Source organism: Zalophus californianus, chromosome 16 (genome assembly GCF_009762305.2).
Source record: "Zalophus californianus isolate mZalCal1 chromosome 16, mZalCal1.pri.v2, whole genome shotgun sequence".
Taxonomy (NCBI): Eukaryota; Metazoa; Chordata; class Mammalia; order Carnivora; family Otariidae; genus Zalophus; species Zalophus californianus.
Genome location: NC_045610.1, coordinates 47,449,812 through 47,473,726, shown reverse-complemented (window position 1 = coordinate 47,473,726; position 23,915 = coordinate 47,449,812). Strand labels below are relative to the sequence as shown.

Here is a 23,915-nt window from a genome sequence, read left to right as displayed (position 1 = left end):
TCCAAGGGTGGTTATGAGGATTAAGTTAGTGGTTTTTTATAAAGCCTTTAGGACAGGGCCTAGAACTTTTGTTATCTTAAACATTTGCTTTGATGATGATGATGATGTTCACGTATCCACACACAAAGTTGATCTGAGGACGAATGGCTTTTCTATTTACGTATTACTGCTAACATAAATAGTTGCATTTCGTTCTTATTTCATTATACTCCCTGCCAGTTCCTAAATGCTTATTGAATACACGGTGTTAATGGAAACCAACCTAAAGGGACGCCTGGGTGGCTCAATCGGTTAAGTGTCTGCCTTCGGCTCAGGTCATGATCCTGGGGTCCTGGGATCGAGTCCCACATCGGGTTCCCTGCTCAGTGGGGAGCCTGCTTCTCCCTCTCCCTCTGCCTGCCACTCCCCCGGCTTGTGCTCTCTCTCCCTCTGTCTCTCTCTAACAAATAAATAAAATCTTAAAAAAAAAAAGAATCCACAAAAAATAACAACAATAATAAAAAAACCACCTAAAGAAATTAAATGACTTGTCCAAGATTTCACAGATAACTAATGACAGAGTCCAGACTAGAACCCAGACCTCTTGACCCTCACCTCATTGCTCTTTATAAAACGCTACCTGAAATGAATTGTATTAAATTTTTAAAAAGTAGGAGAGAGTCACAGATTTATTTTTTAACTATTTATAAAATTTGATTGGTTACGTATAGAAGAATGGCTGTCCATTTAGGGTTTTGGTTTTGGTTTTTTTTTTTTAACTCATTTTTAGGTGCAATGAAAGCCTTCCTTGCTTTCTGTGTTCTCCTTTTGGTGTTCGGGAGTGTCTCTGAAGCCAAGTTTGATGATTTTGAGGATGAGGAAGACATAGTAGAATATGATGATAATGACTTTGCTGAATTTGAGGATGTCACGGAAGATTCTGTTACTGAATCTCCTCAACGGGTGATAACAACTGAAGATGATGAAGACGAGACCACTGTGGAGTTAGAAGGGCAGGATGAAAACCAAGAAGGAGATTTTGAAGATGCAGATACCCAGGTGAGGTTCTTTTTCTTGATTTCCTGGGAAAGTGGAAGGATGGGAAGATTTGTAACTGGTACTTTCCCCAGACATTAAAAGTAACACCCAGCTCTAAGGAGATTTTTATTCTCTGCTATCTTCATTTTTGTTCAGTAGGTGGAACTCTTCTAGATGTTTCGTGGTATGTTCCGTCTTTTCTTCTCTATAGAGAGCCTGGCTGGAAGGAGTGGAGAATAGATACTGTGTGTGGGTGGGAACTGTATCAGAGTTCACATGCCTGGAGAGTTATCATTTGTTACAAACATGGAATATTTCTGTGTTCTGTGCTGCTGCTTACATGGTCTGTTTTCCTCTACAAATATTGCCTACAAAAATGAGATGCAATTGCTGGCCACGTTTGTAGGGGAAAACAGATTGTTCCTCATTTTTGTAGGAGGGAGATACGGAGAGTGAGCCATATGATGATGAAGAATTTGAAGGTTATGAAGACAAACCAGATACTTCTTCTAGCAAAAATAAAGACCCAATAACAATTGTTGATGTAGGTATACAGGATTCTGAATTTCAAACTAACCAACAAAATATCTGGCTGTTACTAATCCCAGAAATATAATTGGTGACATATAGCTAGTGTTGATGTAATAGCGAGAATTTGACATCAATTCTTCTGATAAAACTCCACACCTAGAGAAGCAACCCCTATCATTCTAGCCCTCCTAATTTTATTTATCAAGGAATGATGAGGAGACTAGAAACTGGGTTTATTTGGGGGTAGACTCAGAATCAAGTTTAATACAAAGGGCTTTCCAGCTTTTTATTCCATTTGATTGTCCTCACATTTCCTTAAAGAATTTTTTCAAAAGCTGACCTAGAAAACCAAAATGAGCATATTTTTCAAAGTATAACCATATTCAGTGACAGTTATCTAAATATCAACTTCTCTCATGCTCCTTTATCCCATGAGTTAGACTCCATTCTTCAACCTCAGCCAAGATTAAATGGAATGATTGTTCATCTTTAGGTTCCTGCACACCTCCAGAACAGTTGGGAGAGTTATTATCTAGAAATTTTAATGGTGACTGGTCTGCTCGCCTACATCATGAATTATATCATTGGGAAGAATAAAAACAGCCGCCTTGCTCAAGCCTGGTTTAACACTCATAGAGAGCTTTTGGAGAGCAACTTTACCTTAGTAGGTAAGTTAGGCTAATACAAGTCCAGCTGCATGCTTGAACACTTAGTAAAAACTGTTTATTCCCCTCAGTATAAGCATCTGACTGCTTTCATGGACTGCTGAAGAGGATGCATTTTTTTTCCTCTCAAGAAGGATTCCATTTTTATTAGGCCTTATGTACTGAATTAATTGCATTTATAAAGTAATTTTCTAATTTTTCATTAATAATTGCTAGTTAGGGTTAGCAATTATTGATTAATCTCTTCTGATTAGCATGAGATAGTGCTATTAAAACAAGTTGATAGAAGTTTGGCTGAAAACAAGGAATTTTGACATTTTAGGTAGCTTGATAAATGAGAAATTAGAAATGCCTTAGAATTTCCTCAAGTTCTGGGAACTTTAGTTTCGGATCCCTTGAAAAGGTATACCTTAGAAGAAGCCCTGTACTTGTGTAGTGTAGGGAGTAAGGCGAACTCACCCCACCTTCACCTCACTTTGGCATTTCACACTTTCTTTCCTTTTAGTAAGCAAGTACCCATCTGCTCAGCTCTTTTGCAGACTGTTTATGTTATGCTAGGTACTTTGCATACATTGTTTCTTATTTAATCTTTGTAACAACACTGTCAGTTGGATATATAGTTTCTGTTTTCTTAAGGAGGAACTGAAGTCCAGAAATGTTAAAATTTGTCTAAGTTATTAAATTGCAACCATGATTATTTGAACCTAGTCTACCTGCTTTCAATGTCCATGCTCCCTCTGTCCACTGTACCATAGTATTTCAGAGTACTTTTTGACTTGGAAATTAGGAAAAAAATAAACAGCCTTTAATGCCTTCCACTTCCCTTTAATGTGTTTTCTTTTGGTGTGTTGGTCTGCTTTACCTTGTGATGTTGAACAATTTCTTTTGTACGCTTAATGAATTAAATGAAGAGAGGAAATGATTGGAATTTGAGCTCTTTCTAGATCTAAAAAAGAACTCTTAATAGCACTATTACCATGTTGCTGTTGGAAAACCAAACTTGGTTAAAGTTAATCCATAGGCGACACAGGAGGGAGTGGTGAATAGTTTGTATTAATGGTATTTTTTATTCACTGCATAGGAGTTTTTTTTTTTAACCTTTGACAGAGACATTTAAACTGACCTTGCTCCATTTTGTATCTACTTTTGAGAAATTTATATTCCAAGCTAATCATCATTAACAAGTAATACTAGAGTCCGTGATTATTTTTTTTAAGATTACATTTTTAATTAATCTCTACACGCAACGTGGGGCTTGAACTTACAACCCAGAGATCAAGAGTTGCATGCTCTACCAACTAAACTAGCCAGGCGCCCCTAGAATCCATAATTTTTTGATGGAGACAATAAAGAGCATTAAAAGGAATGATGACCATCTGTTCTAATGTATGTCCAAAGGAGAGTTCTGTAAGATAGTAAAGTATTGCTTCCCCAAAACTGTGATCATTTGGGTGTCATAGTTTTGAGTGGAGTAAGTGTGGTGATTAGGCCCCAACATTTTCAGCAAATCACAGTAAGTGGTTTTACACCTAGGGGATGATGGAACTAACAAAGAAGCCACAAGCACAGGAAAGCTGAACCAGGAGAATGAGCATATCTACAACCTGTGGTGTTCTGGCCGAGTGTGCTGTGAGGGGATGCTTATCCAGCTGAGGGTAAGTATGGAATTTCTGGTACAGTGTATATCCTCTTTAATTGTTTTCCAGTGTGATTCCAAATACAAGTTCATGGTCTCATCCTTTGTTTTTTGGCTAAAAAAAAGATGTAAAAATCATCTTTTGACTATTTGGCAAATGTAGAGTATTTCTTAAAACATTTGATTCCCCCTTCAAGGTCTTTTCTTTATAGTAATAAAAGTTGCAACTAGTCTCTTGTTTTTTTTAAGTTCCTCAAGAGACAAGACTTACTGAATGTCCTGGCCCGGATGATGAGACCAGTGAGTGATCAAGTGGTATGTATTCTTCCTGCTGGTTTTCTCTGTACAGATTGAATTTTTAACTTCTTCGAGCTTATTTCATTCCTTGCCTGGATTTTGTTTGAATTTCAAGTAACTTGTGTCCCTTGTCAGAAATGGACTCTTTTCTATTTTGATGGATTGTCTTCCACTTAGTGTACCAACCATGGAGAGTGGGGAACGTGTGCTTTTTGTAGGGAAGGAGATAATACTCTCTCACTAGGTAAATTCGCTGAATCAGCCTGGGTGATGGAGGGAAAAATAGTTGTCACAGTTTGCTCTCACATCTTACTCTGTGCCTTGTGAATGCTTTTTATCTTTGACAATAAGGTGGGTTTCTTAAATATTGTTTGCTTCAAAGAATACATCTTGAAGTTCAAATCATGATCTGGGGACCTTATTGTTTGGTATACCTTCTTCCCTTTATTTAAATCAACATGTTAATCAGCAAATTGTATCCTTTGTCAGAAATGCCAAATCCCCCCCCCTTCATTTATTCAACAAATAATTGTGCTGGCTCCCACTGCTACAAGAAACCAAAATATACAAAAATATACAGTTTCTTTTATATAAACTAGAAGAACAAGAGATGTCTGCATATATGTCAAAATACAAAGCAGTATTTGGTTAATAAGTACTATATTAGTAATATGATTAGATACTTTGAAATGTCATTGGATTGAAACTCATTGTTATTATTTTAAAGGTCTCATTTTTAGTTGCAAATCTATATCTTTTATTCATTTTAATTTTTCTCATATGGCCACTAATAGTTTAATCCACTAATTTTTAAAGCCTTATCAGTTAAGAGTCCTGTCATTCTTTCTCGTACTAGATACCATCTTATTAGGTAGAAAGGAGGAAATTTTGATGCATCTTCAGCTATCCTTTTGTGGAAATTACTCTTTAGAATGTTGTTTTAATCATTTTCTATTCTGTCTTGAGGTAGATTTAGTATGTTTTCCTGAGTCAGCCATCGTTTTATCTCTTATTTTTTCTGCAAAGACAAACAGTCTCAACAAACATGATTCTGTGTATTTTTTAACCCTTTTTCTGGGTTTTGTTTAAGTTGTTTTGTATAATTCCTGCTCAATGATGGAAGAGCAGAAAGCCTTTCCTTTTAGAGCTGCCATCTTGCCAGGTCTTTGCTATATTTCCCTACTTTAACACTTCCCTCTACATACTGATAATTTTTGACCCAGACATTTTAAGATATAGTTAATGTGACAAATAGTGCTATGTTTTATCATACCAGACTCGAGGTTTATAACTTTTATCTCCCTGGTCCAATGCCGTGTATTAAAAACTGTTTATCTGTGGCATTTCCCAATATGAACAGCCAGTTGTCTGGTTGTCTAGATACCAGCTTTGTGTCCAATAATTCAGTTCAGTTCACATCTGACTTGGAGTTAGTGCCAGATTCCACAAGTTAAAGGTCTCAGTTCCATAAGACTACTCACACTTCAGGTGCCATTTGCAAGTCCCAGACAAGTCTTGTACTTCTGAGACTATTTGGCTATAAATGAAGAGTTCCCATGGCCCTTCTTTCGGGTTCAGTAATTTGCTAGAATGGCTCACAGAACATTTTACTTACATTTACTGGTTTATTATAAAGGATACAATTCAGGAATAGTCAAATGGAAGAGAGGCAAAGTATGGGAGTGGGGGTGGTATGCAGAGAGCTTCCAGGCCCTCTCTGGCTACATTGCTCTCCCAGCAAGTCCAAATGTTCAAGCAACTTGAATTTTGAGAGCTTGGGGTCCTCTTTTCGAGGTCATTTAGGTTGTTGACAGAAGTCAGGTCCCCATGGTTTTAAGTCCCCATTTTCTTACTGTTGCCATCTGGAAACCATTCAGCTCCCAGAGGCCATTCTGAGGTCTTTGCCACATGGTCCCCCTCCCCCTCCCATAAGCCCTTTCCCAATTCAACTCTTTTCTTCAACCAGGGCCCAGTCCCTTTTGAGGGCTCACTTGATTAAGGCATTCCAAGATAAAGTCCCTTTTGACTCAGTGTCATCTGATCAGCAGCCTTCTGCCACATGACACAACATAATCACGGGAGTGATAACCATTATACTCACAGGTTCCTCACATTCACAGGGAGGATATAGACACCAGAGGGTGGGACTCTCGGGGAGCATCATAGAACTCTGCCTATCACAGAACCTAACAGTTGAGTTTTGTTGTTGTTATTTTTAAAGCAAATAAAAGTAACCATGAATGATGAAGACATGGATACCTACGTGTTTGCTGTTGGCACTCGGAAAGCCTTGGTACGACTCCAGAAAGAGATGCAGGATCTGGTATGTCTCGTTCCAACTCAAATACATGTAGAACTGTTCTCTTTATTACATAGGCATTCAACTTTAGAGCATAGGGCAATTAATTATATCACTTGAATTATTAAGCACCACTTTGAAATAGGTCAGAACATACTCTCTTGAGGAACAAAAAGTTTGTGCATAATAAAATATCATGTCTTACCTTCAATTACTTCTTCCTTTAGAGTGAGTTTTGTAGTGACAAACCTAAGTCTGGAGCAAAGTATGGACTGCCAGACTCCTTGGCCATCCTGTCAGAGATGGGAGAAGTCACAGAGGGAATGATGGATACAAAGGTAAATGCAATAGAAGACATACATTTGCAGACTGTAGCGATTACAGGGCACTCCCCCTAAAAGTCATACTGCACAAGTTCTTCATTTTATGACACTGCTCTATTCCTTTCCCACACAAACATTAAAATACCTTCTTTAAGCAATAGATTAACTTGTCAAAAGAGACAGTTTGATTAGTCAAATAATTCTCTCTGAATCAAGAGCAAATTATTCGTAGGATTGCTAATGGCTTTCAAATTTTTTGTAAAAGGACTACAGCATTAATCCTTATCACCATGTCATTTAGTCCATTTTTTCCTAGCTTCAGTTAGTGTAGAAGAGAAATGTATAGAGAACCATTTTTTTCTATTGGTTATGGAATGGTAACAGCAAGCACATCTTAGCATCATAAAAATACAGAGTAGCTCAAAGACAGTTCTAATGTAAGTTCAAGGTGGTATGTTTATGGAGAATCCCCTGAAATTATTTTAGATTTTATCTTCGTACATTCATTCTTGTTCAGAACATTATTTTGAGATATATTTTCAGCTGCTTAATAAGAAGAAATTTGATCATTGGTGTGACTAAAGAAAGGTGCTAGTTTCATTGTAGAGAGATCCCTTATTTAATCTTCATTTTTTAAAAGCTTTAACTTGTAGTGCTGTTGTGAAAAATCAAGGAGGACTAAGGAGTGAATATCTTTATGAAAAAAGGGAAATGCATCAAACCCTACTTAAAAAAAAATTTTTTTTTCTTTATTTCAGATGGTTCACTTTCTTACACACTATGCTGACAAGATTGAATCCGTTCATTTTTCAGACCAGTTCTCTGGTCCAAAAATTATGCAAGAGTACGTATGAGATAAAAATACTGAAATTAACTGTCCCCACTAGCTTTCTGTGTTGAAACACCTGCAAGGTGCTTCTGCAATTTTTCATACCAAATGAGTGAGGGAAGTTGATGACAGGCATTCTAAGTTTTCCTTTGCTTTGACTGCATGTGTCATGAAGGTAATTGAAATCCTATGGGAGACAAACAAATAAGCCCCCGAGTTTGCAATGGGTCACCGCATGTATGCACCAGCCACTCAGGGAGGTAGATGAGACTTTTACAGGATGGCAGATACTAAGAAAATGCAAATTGCTAATCTCTTTGTCCTTTGTAGTCGGAAGTTTTCCCCCCCTTTTTAATTTATGATATGAATCTGTGATTTTGATTTATGTTTGATTGCAGATCTCTGCATTTTATTTCATGGCCTTTTCTGGCTTTCTTCTTTGAATAGTTGGGTGATTATATTCTTTCCTAGTGTATTATCAGATGCTCTCGATATGCAGAATTTCTGGCTTTTTGGATGTTGATATTCAGAGATTAAATTTCTTGTTTGAAATCACATCCTATCTCAGGAGCACATACTTATTTAAGTTTACCCTTGGTGTAGAATTGGTTCTGACCTAAATTTTTGGTTAAGGGCTTCTCTCTCATAATCTGTGGAGTTAAGTACAGTTAAAAGCCAATCTGGATTTTAGTTGTAGGTCAGAATTATTCAGGTCCTTATACCTGTGGATCGTGTTGCATCATCCTTGCCTTGCTCAACTCAATAACAACACTGTGGGCAGAGTATCACATTGTGACATTCATGGAGCCTTTTATGTGTGAGGCAAGGAGAGAGGGTTGATAGTTAAAGATTACGAAGGAATCTTTGGTAAGTCAGAACTAAATTATATATGCTATAGTAGATCATTTCTAAATTTATTCTGAGCCTGACTCAAAAATAAAGATGTTTTATTATAGGAAAATAGAGTAGAAGTTGGAAATAAAATAAAAATGCATCAAAATAAGCAAAAATATTATTAAAATACAGGCCTAATACTTAAATAGGTTCATTTCTGGCTCCCCAGGTGAGAGGAATATATCCTGCCTGGGGAACATCACTGGAGGTGTTCAAGTATAGGATAAAGATCACTTGGGAATGTATCCATCAAATAAGACAAGTGGACCAGGGGGCCTGTAAAGCTCCTTCAGGCTCTGAGATTATATTTAACTTGGGGATGGCAAGCCAAATACTGTGCTGATTATCTGCAGGAATCTGTTCCTCTAAGTGAATTGGGTGACATACATGAATGGAAAGTATCTTTCTTGTGTTCTTTCTAAATAGCCTTTCTTTTATGGCAGGGAAGGTCAGCCTTTAAAGCTACCTGACACTAAGAGAACACTATTGTTTACATTTAATGGTAAGTGTTCTGTGGTCTTGCCTGGGTTCTTCATTTTCTGTGAGAGGATCTTAAGGAGAGTATTCCCTCCTAAACGATAGCCATAAAAAACTACATTAAAACCAACCCCATGCCTGCCTGCTTATTGGTTTTGGGGTTTCTTTAATAAGAGATCCTTTTATTTATTTTAATTTCTATTTTCTGCTGCATTTTAGCTGCCTAAGACACTTGGAGAAAGGAGTCTATTAATAAAAAAAGGGGGATTAAATAAATAAATAATAAATAAAAGAGTTGGGTGACTCAGAAGTATTAATGCTGCCATTAACTCAATAGGAAAATGGCTTTGTTTTCCAGTGCCTGGCTCAGGTAACACTTACCCAAAGGATATGGAGGCTTTGCTACCCCTGATGAACATGGTGATTTATTCTATTGATAAAGCCAAAAAGTTCCGACTCAACAGAGAAGTAAGACCCATATCCTTTATTATAAAGTTGGCACCTTTCATTGTTGTTTTCCTCCTTGGGGGAGTCAGAGAGCAATGATTTCAGCGATTTTATCTTTGCTAGTTTGCTAGCTGACCTGAAAGTGCTAAATGGGAATAGTTTTATAAAAGAATACTAAATGGGACTTGGTTCTGTTGGATTGAAATGGATTTCTTATGAAATGCCTCGTTTCTTGGGGAAAAGGGCAAACAGAAAGCAGATAAAAACCGAGCTCGAGTAGAAGAAAACTTCTTGAAGCTGACACACGTGCAGAGACAGGAAGCTGCACAGTCGCGGCGCGAGGAGAAGAAAAGAGCAGAGAAGGAGCGAATCATGAACGAGGAGGATCCTGAGAAACAGCGCAGGCTGGAGGTAAGACAGACTTCTCTTACCCTGCTTCGTCGTAAAACCAGGATTTAGAAGGGCGCCTATTATGCTATATTAACCATAAAGGTAACTCTGTGTAGGAAGGTACACAGACGTAAAAGATTAGCATTTTCTCTGCAGTTGGGACATTATGACTTAGTTGATAGCACTATTAAGAAGAATAACTAATGCATCCTTTCCAAACCAGGTTAGCTTGAGTCTGTGATCCTGGAGAGTGATGTAAATTATCCTTTCCCCAGCACAATCCCATTTTGGAAAGTTCCACTATCATCTTTCAAGCCAAACACTTAACTGAAGTAGAAAGAAATTAGGAATTTAATAGTAGTCAGCACATGTGCCCTATGATCCAATGCATCTTGTTTTATAAATATTTAATTTGATTAGAGAATTAGAGAATCCTAATATTTTTTGTTTGTATTTTTGTTTTCTATTTTGTGCATAACCAGAATCTCAAACTCAAGAGCTTTTTAGGCCATAATATGTTATGTTTGAAACAACATGTTCTCACATTTTTGTGAAATAAGATGCCACTGTCCAGCTCTACAATTTTAAACCTTGTAAATGCTGGTCAAAAAAAGAAGAGAACAAAGTTCTGGGAGATGTGAGTTCTAACAAGAATAATCTTGAGAACTGAAGAAAATCCTTAGAAGTGGAGATCTGCTGCCAAGAAACAGGCTGCTCTGTGGCGCCACAGGTGCAGGAGTGTCATTAATGCCATTGAGGGAAGTGCCCAGGGCACCGCGGGCCTCCTCCCATTTATCCTTTCTCACCACTTGTCATTTGATTTTGTTTGTTTTCCCATAAAAGCGGGGTAACAATGCCAGTTCGGTTACACAAGGTACTTACACAGGAGCACAAAAATGATGGCTAAACATTCAGGCTTCCATGCTGTACAGGTAGTTTTTTCTTACCTAGTGTTGAAAGTAACACAATCAGTAGTTCCCAAACCACCAATTTACAAATCACCCTTTGAAACATAATTTGTTATGCTATCAGTAACTGTATATACTACATGCTTCTGTTTTTCCTATTCCGTATCTTCTGATCCTCCGGTGGAGGAGTATATTTCTCAGGACATTTCTACCCCAAACCTCTAAAAAAAAAAAAAAAAAAACTAAGTTTGAGATTGCACCTGAAATAATCTAGTGGCCTCTAAGGCTTCCCTCGGTACAGGTAATAATAACCAGTGACTTTTGCCACTAAAATAATGTGTTTCGGGCTTCTTTTTCTCTTTTCGACATAACCTCCTAATTCCTAAATAAAAATATGATAAAAATTCCCAGTTTAACATTATGCATTGAGGTACTGGCTCAGGTTTAACGTCTACACTTATAAGAAAAGATGCACAATTAATAGCCTAAACAAACAAAATCTTAAGCTTTTCTGAACTGAAGTACAAATCCTTGGCAGATACACATAAATGTTATGATGAAAGTTGGGTTAGTGTTTCCTGGGTATAGGAAAAATCAGAATAACAAAGTTGCTTAAATGTAGTGTTTAGTTTCTTTCTAATTTGAGATTTTAGTTAACTTTACTTCATTTTAAGCTAATTTTCATTAACCAACATAGATATTAGCAATTTTTCTAACTGTCTTTTGGAAAGTTATTTATGGTACCAGACTAGGTTTTTGAATAATAATATAGGCAGTATTCTAGTGTTGGTTTTTTGTGTGTGCTTAGAGCTTAGTTTGGATTCCCTTTCTTTCTCCAGGAAGCTGCCTTGAGGCGTGAGCAAAAGAAATTAGAGAAGAAGCAAATGAAAATGAAACAAATCAAAGTGAAAGCCATGTAAAATCATCCCAGAGACCAGAGTCCTGATGCCACCTGTAAGCTCTGAATTTACTGGAAACATAAAAAATACCGGTCCATTTCTCATCTTAAAGTTCAAACACTCGCAAAGTGACTAAGAAATCCTTATTTCATCATCTGTTCTGTTTTTGGTTCGGAGTTTTATAGAGGTTATAGATGGAATGGAAGGACTCTGTTTCAGTAATTCTCTTCCAGATAACCAAATTATTTTGATTACTTTATAAAAGGAATGATATATGAGATCTGTGTAGTTTTAAAATATTTTTAAAATTATAACATGAATCATCAGTGCTTTTAGTGCTTTGATGTTTGAAGAAATATCATGAAATTTATAGATACATAATTAGATTGTTGCTTTTTGTTTAAACTGGGTAGTTGCCAAGGCTATAAAGACTGACCCTAAACCAAGATTCCACAAATAACTATTGGAATTGCACAATAAATATTGCTTGGTGTTTTCTTCTGTGTGTACATTAACCTTGTAAAAAAGTAAAATTTAGAACACTATATGTGGTATTGAAATTTCAGGGACTCAAAACGTAATGTAGTTCAGTGTATGTTTTGTAGCTGGGAGGTGCTGATGACAGTGTTATATCTATAGGGTTTAGGATACTTACATGTACATGGAAAATTCTAAGGATAGGTAGTACAGGAGCACAGTTTTTTCCTGAGCTGATACCACAAGCTAATGACAATGTGAATGCTGTATTTAAGTGGTTGTACGTTTTCCTGGAGTAACAAATGCATGAAAAATTAACTGCTTCACCTAGATCAGATCAGTGGTCTATGTGAAGTTACACATGTTTTTCCTTCTTGGTTGTTGCAAACTATTGGATGTTCATAGAGAAGCTCTATTCTCTATTTATGGCTGTGTCCCTTTGCTTTTCCTTCTGCTTTTATTTCTTCCACAGTTGAGGCTGGGTATATTCTTTCAAAGAAATAGCCATGAATATGCATAAATATACTTTTAAAAATGAGCTTTCCTAAACTATTGAGAGTTCTTTCTGCCTCTTGAGGAGGGAACTCTTGGGGGAGAGGCCCATCTATCTGCACGAGCATTTAGCTTGTTCAGATCTCTGCATTTTATAAATGCTTCCTAAAGAAAGCATTTTTTAAGTCACTGCTTGTACCAGGTAATTTTTGCTGGGGACGGGAAAAGGTTGGGTTTTTTGGTGGGAGAGGGGTGGGGGGATATTTTTTTGTTGATGCTTTATGTGCAGGTGTGTTCTGAGGCAATAACAAGTTGTGAAAGCAGTATGTGCTGCTGCCTTTGTAACTGCATGGAAACTTTTCACATGGATTTTTTTCTAAGTTAATGCAGAAATGTGTAAACTGGGAGATGCAAATATAATATTTTTTTTAACAGTTCATGAAATTAAGTTATTAAAATAACAAAAATAACGTAAGAATTACTTTAATGCTATATAATTCTAGAATGAGCCTTGTTTTACAAAGTTTAAAATACATTTTAGAAATCAAAGTTGATATGCTTAGCTATCTTTTGATTAATAAAAGCTTTCTTAAAGTCCCACACATTTGGACCATGGCAGCTAATTTTGTAATTTAAGCATTCATATGAACTACCAATGGACATACATTAAACTAATTGACAAAAATCTCAGAGTGCCGCCTTTACTTTTCTGGGGTTGCCCTTCAAGAGTATAAGCCCACAGGAATGTTCTTCTTTCTGTTCAACATAAGTCAGTGCTGAAATGCTTTTCCTTCAAAGGAGTTGACTTTGATAATAATCCCTTAGTTTGTTACCAGTTATTTTTAGAATGTTTTATATTTTTAGAGGCGTATATATTATTAATGGGCTCCTCCCCAAAGTCTACCTCTTTAGTTAAGATACCATTATCTCTCCCATGAATGAAAGGAGAATAGTGTTGACTGTCACACATTGGAAAACCACTAAGTCCTCTTTTTGTGCATCGCATGGGCACTTAGCAAGGACAAAACAGGCACCGAACTGGACGATAACGACCTGGCTGTCGTGCCAGCAAAGTCGATACTAAGCGCTTGACTTTGGGCAAGTCAGTAACCTCTTTGAGTCTCTGTTCTGTTCCTCTTCCTACAAAGTAAGGATAGTAACTATTTTCTTCCCAACCTCACAGGTAGGTCAACACCAAGAGATATGTGTGAAGTTCTCTCATAAACTACAGTACTTTAAAAATGTGAGGTATCATCTAGGACTGTTCTCCAAGTGGTACATTTTTGCTTTATTCTCTTTTGCTTTCCTTTCTCCCAGTGGAAACCAAGCAGGTCCTTTCAGAGTTCTCTAACTTTATCTGCAAAATGTGACATGGTATTTTGGAATGGGGGTTGGGGCGACAGTAATACCTTTCTGTTTCCTTAGTAATAGAACCTTTTCCTGTCATGCACTAGAAGTTGGAACTCTTCTTTAGATGAGACTTAGACCAAAGAAAAACACTGGTTGGTATTCTCTTTCCCCTGTCCAATAGGAATAGGCACATGAAAATTATTTAGAGCAGTGTTATACAAAGGATCTGTTGGTTTTGGTGGAATGGGTGAAATACTGAACTTTTATCATCTCAGATTCTCTTTCCTTATTATTCCTGTTTCTACTCATTTTGAATGATTTGAAAGGATGAAATAATTTGAAAGGATGTAAAAGGGAGGAGGCAGTTATACCCAATAGGAGCGGCTTTTATGACACACTGCTAAAACAACAGAAGTACTACTATTCTCAGTTTCTAGAATTGGGTGATCAGCAAAAGATTTATTTGTATTTGGAAGAAAGTGTAATGTTTTAATCCTTAGACAAGTCGAATGCCATCTTCTGTGCTCCATTAACTGAGAATACCAATTTCAGAAGAAAACAGACTTTTTTCCTCTGAAAAGCAGAAATGTGCATCTATTATGCCACCTTTAATGGATATTTTTTTATTTTCATCTTTTAAAATTGACTGCCAAATAAATAAAATTAACTGCCTTTTAAAATTTCACCTCTTTGGTTTTATTCAAATAGTGTGACTTTTATTTAAGACACCCAGGCCTTTTTAAGTAATTAGTTCCTATCACATTTTGAAGTTAAATGCTTAAATCACTTTCTTCTGCATCTTTGTATGTAACTATTACTTAGAAAGTTTGTAGCAAAGCTAGAAGCCAGTTTTTTGCTTCAGGAAAGAGTCCATGGTTTGTAGCCTGGTGCTGTCTTAGTGCTTGAACAAGTCTGCTTTCCTCCTGTATGAATGGGCATTGCTCACTCTTCCCCCGTGTCAAATGGCTGTTCAAAGGCTGTAACAGACAACATGTGTAACGCTCTTTGACATATAAAACATTCTACAAATTAAATAATCCTGCTCACCTTACTAAACCAAAGGTCATAAGCATTTCCCTCATTTGAGTATTCAAGGCAATTAGTTTTACCTTACCTTTCTGACAATTTATATGGTATCTTGGAGGCCAGTGCATTTAGTTTAAACTGGATGCTTGGAGTTCAATGCAAAACTTGCTCATCACAAGTCAAAAGCAAAGCAGGAAGTCTTTGTAAACTCTGAAAGTTGACCTTTCTTTACACTGGCTTTCTAAGTTATCTGGATCTAGGAGGTCCATTTGCAAGGAAAACTAAAGTGAATGTAAATTTGCTCCTTGAAACAGTCACAACAGAAGCTGGGCCAAAAGTTTCTCCAACTAGCTTTTGTGGGCAGTCACGAAGATGGTGAGACCTTAACATCCAGTTAGAGAATGACATGGCCGCTGGGCCAGTGGGCTGGGAAGAGCCTCCATGTTTAAATTCCCCATAGCGATGGCTGCATCATTTGGCATCTTTTCAGGCACCGACCTTTTTGGCACCCTCAGTTCCAAAGACCACATGTGAAGAAGGTCTTTTCTAAAGAACATCACCAAGAATTTTACTTCACTTTTTACCATCTTGCTTTTGTCAGTTTACCGTTTGCTGCAGAGAGAGGCCTCTTACTTTGAAAATGAGAGAAAAAGTGTGGGTCCTGCTTTAGAAAGTTAAAGCACTAGATCAAAGTGATGTACATGAGACTGAATGAGGTCCTGAGTCACTGGCAAAGTTTATGTTCACATTCGCATATTTCCGTCAGTTTGGATGTAGCTGAACTTCTCTCCCGTCTTGGAAGCTGGGCCGGTATCAATCTGTGTCATGGGTCAGAGCCAGTGTTCGATACTTGACGGGATCTATAAGGAATCTGATAAGGAACCTGAGGCACAGAGAAAGGGTGGGTTTTCCCTTCGCAGCTTGTCAGTCTGGTGCTGGAGGGGCGTTTGGGATGTCTTCAAAGAAAAACGCGAGACAGCTTTTTCCATTTAAGTCCTACCACACGAAATGAAAAAAATAATTTTGTTTTTTGAATTAGCCAAGTCATCAGCCAGTGTTTGTTTGCCTTCCTCAAGTCCCCCCTGACTCTTCTTATTGAAATCATCCTACTTCCTTCCTGCTGCAGGGGCGGGGAGGCTCCAGGGAGCCCTTGTCGGACCCCCAGGCCTCACCGACGACAAGCTACGCCTTCGGCTTCCACACACTTGGGGAAAAGGACCCCTTCTGTTAGAGACCGCATGCCCTCCCTCAGGAACGCGCTGCGCCGACCGAGCTAACTTAGAACCGAAGAGGCGCTCTCCGCGCGGCGGGTGCCGGGAACCTGCAGCTGGAGCCTGGCGCACCCGACGCGACGCTGGACGCGCGGCGGAGCGGCCCCACCCGCTCGGAGCTGCGGGACTGGGGGCAGGGGGCGGGGCCTCCTCACCCGCTCCGCGGAGGAACCGGGGCGGGGCGGGGCGGGGCTCTCCTCCACCAGCCCTACCCGGGTCCCGCTACTGCGCATGGCACGTTGCGTACCTCCCCCAACCCCCAGCAACCGGCCTGGCCGCGCGGCCCTAAACTAAGGAGGCGGAGCTGAGACGGGGTCGGGACTGCTTGCTAACTCCAGGACCAGGTACCGGGCTGGCGGGGCCGCCTGGTGCGCTCCAGGGACCAGTGCCTTCTCGCCCTGACGCCGATTCCATCTCCTCAGGGGCGGGCCTTCGTCAGATCGGCCATCCCGCTCCCCCCCCCCGCCCCGCTTTCACGGGTCCCTTTTCACCCCGTCCTCCTCGATTCCCGCAGTGAGGGGCTGCAGCCTGAGAGCAGAATAGGCTTGGGCCTGCCCGGGAGACGCCGGAGCGGAGTTGCCGGGCGAGAGGCGAGCGCCTGCCTTCCGTATCCATCTTTCCCCCCTGACTCCTAGATGGGGAGCCTGGGGCCCAGGTGTCAGTTTGCCCTGCCCAAAGAGGCGGCCGATCCTGTGCTGACCCGCCTCCCCCCATCCCACAACCGCAATTCCCATCTATCCCAGGCTGGACAGGCACGGATCAAACCTCCTTAGGGAGAGAGATTTAGGTGACTCCCTGAATCGGCAAAAACAAAGAGCTTCTAATTGTCTTGTTGTTTTTCAAGAATGTTTCAGTGCCTACAGTAGATTTGGGGTGGAGATGGGCGGTGGAGGTAGGGAAGTGAGCGCGAGGGAAGGGGAGTGGTTAAATAAAATTGTTCAAGTTTCCAGGAAATGGGGGACTAATTTTTCTGCCCAGCCTTCTGTTAAGATAACCTAGCATATTCTAACTCGACTTTCTCCGAAGAGGAAAAGCCGTTCGAACGGGTCCTTTTCTTACTGTAGAATACCTGTTGAAGTAGAACCGTATTCCAGTATGTATTTGAGGCATTTAGGACAGTCCTTCATTGACTGATTCATACTGTCTAAAGACACCCAAGACTGTTTCTTGTTTCTGAGAATTGAAGAAACCGAGTCTCACCTGGTTACTTGCCTTAGGCCAGGAACCTATTCAGCTATTAGTTACAGTGCTGAACTTGTTAACTCTGTTCCCCCACCTTTCAACCAGGTTTCTTAGAATATCGTGACTCAAATGCAGTGTTTGTAGTTGTAACCCCAGACATGGAAGAAGTTTAGAAAAACAGCGACGAAAACAGGGAAAAAGGAAAAAAAAAAATAAAGCAAGGTAAACGAATCCTTTTCTATTCTATTTGGCATCTGGTCAGCAGCATTGTCAAATCAGGCGATGTCTTCTCAGGCAGTCATCATTGTATCTTTGCAAACACAGTCTTGACACTTCTCCCTGGACTTATCTGTAATCACTCTGGTTTCTAGAGCACAGGCTTTGGAACAGATCTAACTGGTCCTCTACCAGTTGCCTGTGTCATTCAGGGCATTTAACCTCTCTGAGCTTTAAGTTCCTGATCTGTAAAATGGGGAAGATAGGACTTATCGTGAGCTGAGCTCTGTGAGGCATTTAGCACAGATCCTTGCACACAGTAAGTTCACCATAAGTGCTTGCTGCTTTTATTATTTTTGCTATGAACAATTTAACAGATACGGGAGTGCCCATTTTATGTGTTGGGCACAGCAGCCCCTGGGAATGCAATAGTGAATAAGATGCACTGGCAGTTAACATTGTGGTATGTGTAAGGGTTGAATACAGAGGCTGAACACCTAACGGGGGAGGGAATGGTAATCAGGGTGGACTTCTGTAGCACAGGGTACCTGAGATGAGTAAGTAGTAAGGATCGACAGGTCAAAGTTAACCAGGTTGGGGGAATGAAAGTGTCCAGGAGGGGAAGCAGAATCTTTAAAGTTTTTCCTTTGGACTTCATTTCCTACCTGCCTTCAAGCATGATGTCCTTTTAAATATGGACCTATCCCAAGACTTGCTTCCCAGCCTTCTGCTTTTTTCTCCCCATTTTCTCCTTCAGTGCATTTGTCACTTGTATAGCTTTGGCTGCTATCTCCCAGGTCTACATAGCCATCTCTAACGTCTCTCTTACTTTTTTTTTTTTAATTATTTTTTAAAGATTTTATTTATTTTTTTGACAGAGAGATAGAGAGAGAGTACAAGTAGGCAGAGGGAGAGGGAGAAGCAGGCTCTCCGCTGAGCAGGGAGCCCGACACGGGGCTCGATCCCAGGACCCTGGGATCATGACCTGAGCCGAAGGCAGCCGCTTAACCGACTGAGCCACCCAGGCGCCCCCAGTCTTACTTTTCTGACTGCTCTATCTTCTCACTACAGATAGATAGATAGATAGATAGATAGATAGATAGATAGATAGATAGATAGATAAACTATTTTCTCAACCTCAACATGATTTAAAAACTCGAACTCATCTTCCCACCAGAACCACTTCCACTTCTGAGTTTCCTGTTTTGTCACTGACACACTACTCTTTCCCAGTTACTTGCGCACACACAAAAAAATCAAGAGTCATCAGAGTTGTCCACAAGTAGAATGGGTTCCGTGATAAGGTAGTGAGTCTCTGGCCAGGGAAGTTTTCAAGCAGAGGCTAAATAACCTTACATCCAGGAGATTGTAAAAGCTGTTCCTCTGAAGGGTGGAGGATGGGCTAGATGACTTATGGTGTCCTTACTAACTGAATACAATTTCTTTATTTTTCCTTCATCACCTATCCATCTATTTCTTAGCATTCCTTTTGCTACAAGCTCTTATCACCCCAAATATGGTCCACTATAGTTGTGTTCTAACTAACATTCCTTTCTCTGGGGATTTTTCACCTCCCATTCTCCCATCCGTTTGCAGATTAATATTCCTTAGAATGTTTCTCAGAACAAGGCTTCTCAAACATTAGTCAGTACGACGGGCCACAGATCAGCAGCATTACCGTCATGTGGGCGTTTGTTAGAAGTACCAGGCCCCACTCCAGATCTTCTAAATCAAAATCTGCACTTTTAACAAGATCCTCAAATTATTTGAATGCACAATAAAGTTTGAGAGACACGATTTTAAGACCACTGTTTTGTGTTTGTCACAAATAGTTTCTGTTTAAAACCTACAGTGGCGTCCTATTGCCTGGGGAGGAAAATCCATACTCTAGCATGCACATGAGGCCTCTTCATTGTTCTCATCTATCTGTAGTTGGTTATGTAAAATGCTAACGTACTTCTTGGTATATTTGGTCAGTCAGTCAGTCAACATTACTGAGTGCCTACTACGTGATAGGCACTATTCTAGAAACTGGAAGATATGTGTGTGGACAAAACAAAGTAAGTGCTAAAAATGAGCAGCTAATACTATTTCATGCTTGGAATTCCCACTTTCAAGTCCTATTTGACACTGAGGCCCCATCCCTTCAATAAAACTATCCAGATCTGTCCCAGCTTATAGTAATTGTCTTTCCCTTTGCTGAACACCATAAGGACTTGCCCATTTCTACTTGTGCATTCCCCAGACCTGCTGAATTAAAAATTTTTGAAGGTGGGAGTTTGAGCATCCATAAGTTTTTATAACTACATGAGTTAATTTTTTTTAAGATTTTATTTATTTATTTGAGAGACAGAGAGAGAGAAACAGCATGAGAGGGGAGAGGGACAGAGGGAGAAGCAGGATCCCTGCTGAGCCAGGAGCCTGATGTGGAGCTCGATCCCAGGATTCCAGGATCACGACCTGAGCCGAAGGCAGTTGCTTAACCAACCAATATATATTAATATATATGGTGTTTAGGATTGACTTTATTTTCTATTTCCAGTATTTTTCCAGAGTGTAGACAGTTCCTTCTGCAGATAAAAATCATCTTTTAATCTACATTAATATTCTATATTCTGTTGTAGACTACATATGGATATGGACCCTGCTTCCTCTTAAATTTCTTTGGCACGATGCTTTGTGTTTAATGTTATTAAATAATGTGCACTCCAATAATCTTTTAAAAAAAATCAGTCAATATTTTTACTGTTTCATGCCAGGATATATGATTCTCAACATGTGATGATCTTCTATAAGGTCTTAGGATAGGGGGTGCCTGGGTGGCTCATTCGTTGGGCGTCTGCCTTCGGCTTGGGTCGTGATCCCGGGGTCCTGGGATCAAGCCCCACATCGGGTTCCCCGCTCCTCGGAGGGCCTGCTTTTCCCTCTCCCACTCCGCCTGCTTGTGTTCTCTCTCTTGCTGTATCTATCTCTGTCAAATGAATAAATAAAATCTTTAAAAAATAATAAATAAATAAATAAAAAAGACTAGGATAGGGGTGAGGATAAATGCAATTTGATAAAAATCTATAGATGATTTTGAAAGGCCTCCTCTCTCCCCTGGATTGAAAACCATTGCTTTGATTTCTCTGAAGCAGTTCTAAGGATTCCAGGAACTCCATGTATCTGATTAAGTTCCCACTCCCATTGCTATACTATATACTACCACAATCCCTCAAAGGAAATGTGGCAGGGATTTTTTCTAGATTCTTCAAAAGTGTTCATGATTATTTGTTCTAGTCATTTTACTTTTAAAGTCATTTTGTTGAGATATAATTCACCTACAATAAAATATACCTACATTAAGTGTATGGTTTGTTGAGTTTCGACAGATACACTTGTGTAACTACCACACAATCAAAATACAGAACATTTTCAGCACCCAGAAATTCTCATGTGTCTCTTTGAATTTGGTCCCTCCTCTCACCCTTGGTCCCAGGCAACCAATGACCTGCTTTCTGTCATAATATTTTTACTTTTTCTAGAATTTCATGTATATGGAACCAATATGTAGATTTATGCCTGACTTTCACTTAACATGTATCAGTAGTTTGTTCCTTTTTATTGCTGAGTATTATTCCACTGGTGTATATACCACATTTTGTTTTTTCACTTGCCAGTTGATAGACATTTGGATTGTTTCCAATTTGGGGCCATTGTGAATAATGCTGCTATGAATATTCATGTACAAGTCTATGTGAACATATGTTTTCATTTCTCTTGTTGGGTCATAGGAAGCTAATAAACTATTTTCCAAAGTGCCTATTATAGTAGTTTGCATCCCCATCAGCAATGAATGAGAGTTTCTGTTGATCAAGATCCTTGTCAACATTTCGTATTGTCAGTCTTTATTTTTAGCCATTTCAGTAGGTGTGTAGTGGTATCTCATTGTGGTTTTATATACATTTCCCTGATCACAAGTGATGTTGAGCATCGTTTGATGTACTTAGTGGCCATTCCTATATCTTCTATTCAAATCTGTTGCCCATTTTTTAAATTGAGTAAGACTGTCTTATTGAGTAGTAGAAATTCTTTAAATATTCTGTATATAAAATGTTTCATAGATACACACACACACACACACACATACACACACACACACTGTTCTCTCCCAACTTGTTTATTTTCTTAGTGGTGTCTTTCGAAGGCAGAAGTTTTTAATTTTCATAAAGTTTAATTTATCATATTTTTCTTCTTTATTTCATGCTCTTGACATTCTTTTTTTTAATTTTACTTATCCCAACATCATGAAGATTTTCTCCTCTGTTTTATTTAGTAGTTTTAACTTTTTCTTTAGTTCTATGATCCATTTCAAGTTAATTTTTGTGTGTCATATAAGGTAAGGGTGAAAGTTCATTTTTTCTAAATAGATATTAATTTGTATCTAGATTACAGATACACTCCCATGGAATTACTCTGGCCCCTCTCTTGAAAATTAATTGACCATACATACATGGATCTATTTCTGGATTCTCTATTCCATTTCATTGATCCATTTGTCTATCCTAGAACAAAGTACACTGTTTTGATTACTGTAACATTAAAGTAAGTCTGGAAATCATGTAATGTAAGTCTTCTAACTTTGTTCTTTTTCAAAATCATTTTGGCTATTTCAGGTCCCTTGTATTTCCATATAAATTTTAAAATCAGCTTATCAATTTCTTTTTAAAAGTCCGCTGGGATTTTGATTGGGATTGCACTGATTCTATAGATCAATTTGGAGGGAGGTGACATCTTCACTTCAGTGAGTCTTCCAATCTATGAACATAGCATATCTCTTATTTAGCTTATCTTTAATACCTCTTAGCAATGTTTTATTATTTTATTTATTTTTTAAAGATTTTATTTACTTATTTGACAGAGAGAGACAGCGAGAGCAGGAACGCAAGCAGGGGGAGTGGGAGAGGGAGAAGCAGACTCCCCGCTGAGCAGGGAGCCCGATGCGGGACTCGATCCCAGGACCCTGGGATCATGACCTGAGCTGAAGGCAGACGCTTAACGACTGAGCCACCCAGGCGCCCTGTTTTATAATTTTAAGCATACAGTTTTAAAAAATATACAATTTTAAAAAAATTATTCCTAGTTATTTTATGTTTTTGTTGGTATGGTAGTTTCATTTTTTTAAATTTCATTTTCTAATTATTCATTGCTAGTACATCGAAATACAGTTGGATTTTGTAATTGACCTTCTTTCTAAATTCATTTTTTTATGTCTAATGATTTTTTTGTAGAATACTTAGAATTTTCTACATACACAATCATGTTGTCTATGAATAGAGTTTTACACCTTCTTTTCCAATCTGTATGCCTTTTGTTCCTGTTTTTTCCTTTTTGCATTGGCCAAGACCACTAGTACAATGATGAACAGAAGTGATGAGAGCAGACATTCTTGTTTTGTTTCTGTTCTTATAGGAAACTCAGTAATTCTTTTTATTATTAACTATGGTGTTAGCTATACATTTTTCATAATACTTTTTTATTTTATTGTTATTTTTAAAGATTTTATTTATTTGAGAGAGAGAGTGTGAGTGGGGGGAGGAGCAGAGGGAGAGGGAGAAGCAGTGAGTGCAGAGCCTGACATAGGACTTGATCTCAACCCTGAGCCGAAATCAAGAGTCTGATGCCCAACTGACTGAGCCACCCAGGCACCCTCTTCATACATATCTTTTACCAAGTTGACTTGGTAAATTCCATATTCTATTCCTATTTGACTTATTCCTAATTGACTGAGAGGTTTTTTTAAAATCATGAATTGGTATTGAATTTTTTCAGATGCCTTTTCTCTATCTATTGGGATGATTGTATTTTTTTTCTTGTTTACTAAGTTACTCTGGTAAAATTACATTGATTTTTTTTTTTTTTTTTTTTAGATTTTATTTATTTGACAGAGAGAGTGAGCGAGCACAAGCAGGGGGAGCAGCAGGCAGAGGGAGAGGGAGAAGCAGGCTTCCCGTTGAGCAGGGAGCCCAACGTGGGGCTCCATCCCAGGACCTTGGGCTCATGACCTGAGCTGAAGGCAGTCGCTTAACCAACTGAGTCACACAGGCGCCCCGATTCTTTTTTTTTTTTTTAAGTAAGTTCTAACGCCCAGCATGGAGCTTGAACTCATGACCATGAGATCAAGAGTCACATGCTCTACCTACTGAGTTCATTTTTTTTTCTGCCCACACCACCATTTTTTTAACTCCTTAAAATTGGTTGTTTTTTATTTGCAAACAACTTTGGACAAAAACAGTATGGTATACATTGA

General features: G+C 38.8%; 2 protein-coding genes and 1 long non-coding RNA gene across 16 annotated transcripts in view; 2 read left to right on the top strand and 1 right to left on the bottom strand.

Moving 5' to 3' along the window:
• CCDC47 (coiled-coil domain containing 47) overlaps positions 1–13,266 on the top strand; it is an 18,654-nt gene extending 5,388 nt beyond the window's left edge. For both annotated transcript variants that reach the window (XM_027568076.2, XM_027568075.2), the window contains 12 exons: positions 770–1,038; positions 1,454–1,561; positions 2,042–2,216; positions 3,747–3,868; positions 4,099–4,164; positions 6,368–6,469; positions 6,673–6,783; positions 7,527–7,612; positions 8,935–8,993; positions 9,327–9,436; positions 9,659–9,826; positions 11,553–13,266. In XM_027568076.2, coding sequence (XP_027423877.1) covers positions 775–1,038; positions 1,454–1,561; positions 2,042–2,216; positions 3,747–3,868; positions 4,099–4,164; positions 6,368–6,469; positions 6,673–6,783; positions 7,527–7,612; positions 8,935–8,993; positions 9,327–9,436; positions 9,659–9,826; positions 11,553–11,633 — 1,452 coding nt within the window. In that variant the 5' untranslated portion in view covers positions 770–774 and the 3' untranslated portion in view covers positions 11,634–13,266. The remainder of the gene's footprint in view (positions 1–769; positions 1,039–1,453; positions 1,562–2,041; positions 2,217–3,746; positions 3,869–4,098; positions 4,165–6,367; positions 6,470–6,672; positions 6,784–7,526; positions 7,613–8,934; positions 8,994–9,326; positions 9,437–9,658; positions 9,827–11,552) is intronic.
• Positions 12,834–23,915, bottom strand: part of LOC113908106 — a 19,966-nt gene continuing 8,884 nt past the window's right edge. Inside the window, exon 2 of the long non-coding RNA XR_003515358.2 lies at positions 12,834–15,953. This is a non-coding gene — a long non-coding RNA (uncharacterized LOC113908106). The remainder of the gene's footprint in view (positions 15,954–23,915) is intronic.
• The window catches only part of STRADA (STE20 related adaptor alpha), a 27,024-nt gene continuing 19,505 nt past the window's right edge, over positions 16,397–23,915 (top strand). For 2 of the 13 annotated variants that reach the window (XM_027568089.2, XM_027568087.2), the window contains exons 1-2: positions 16,407–16,572; positions 17,516–17,632. The gene's annotated coding sequence lies outside the window, so the exon portion shown is untranslated. Of the gene's footprint in view, positions 16,573–17,515; positions 17,633–23,915 lie in introns of all 13 variants that reach the window. The other 11 variants (XM_027568090.2, XM_027568088.2, XM_027568079.2 and 8 more) reach the window with 10 other exon arrangements.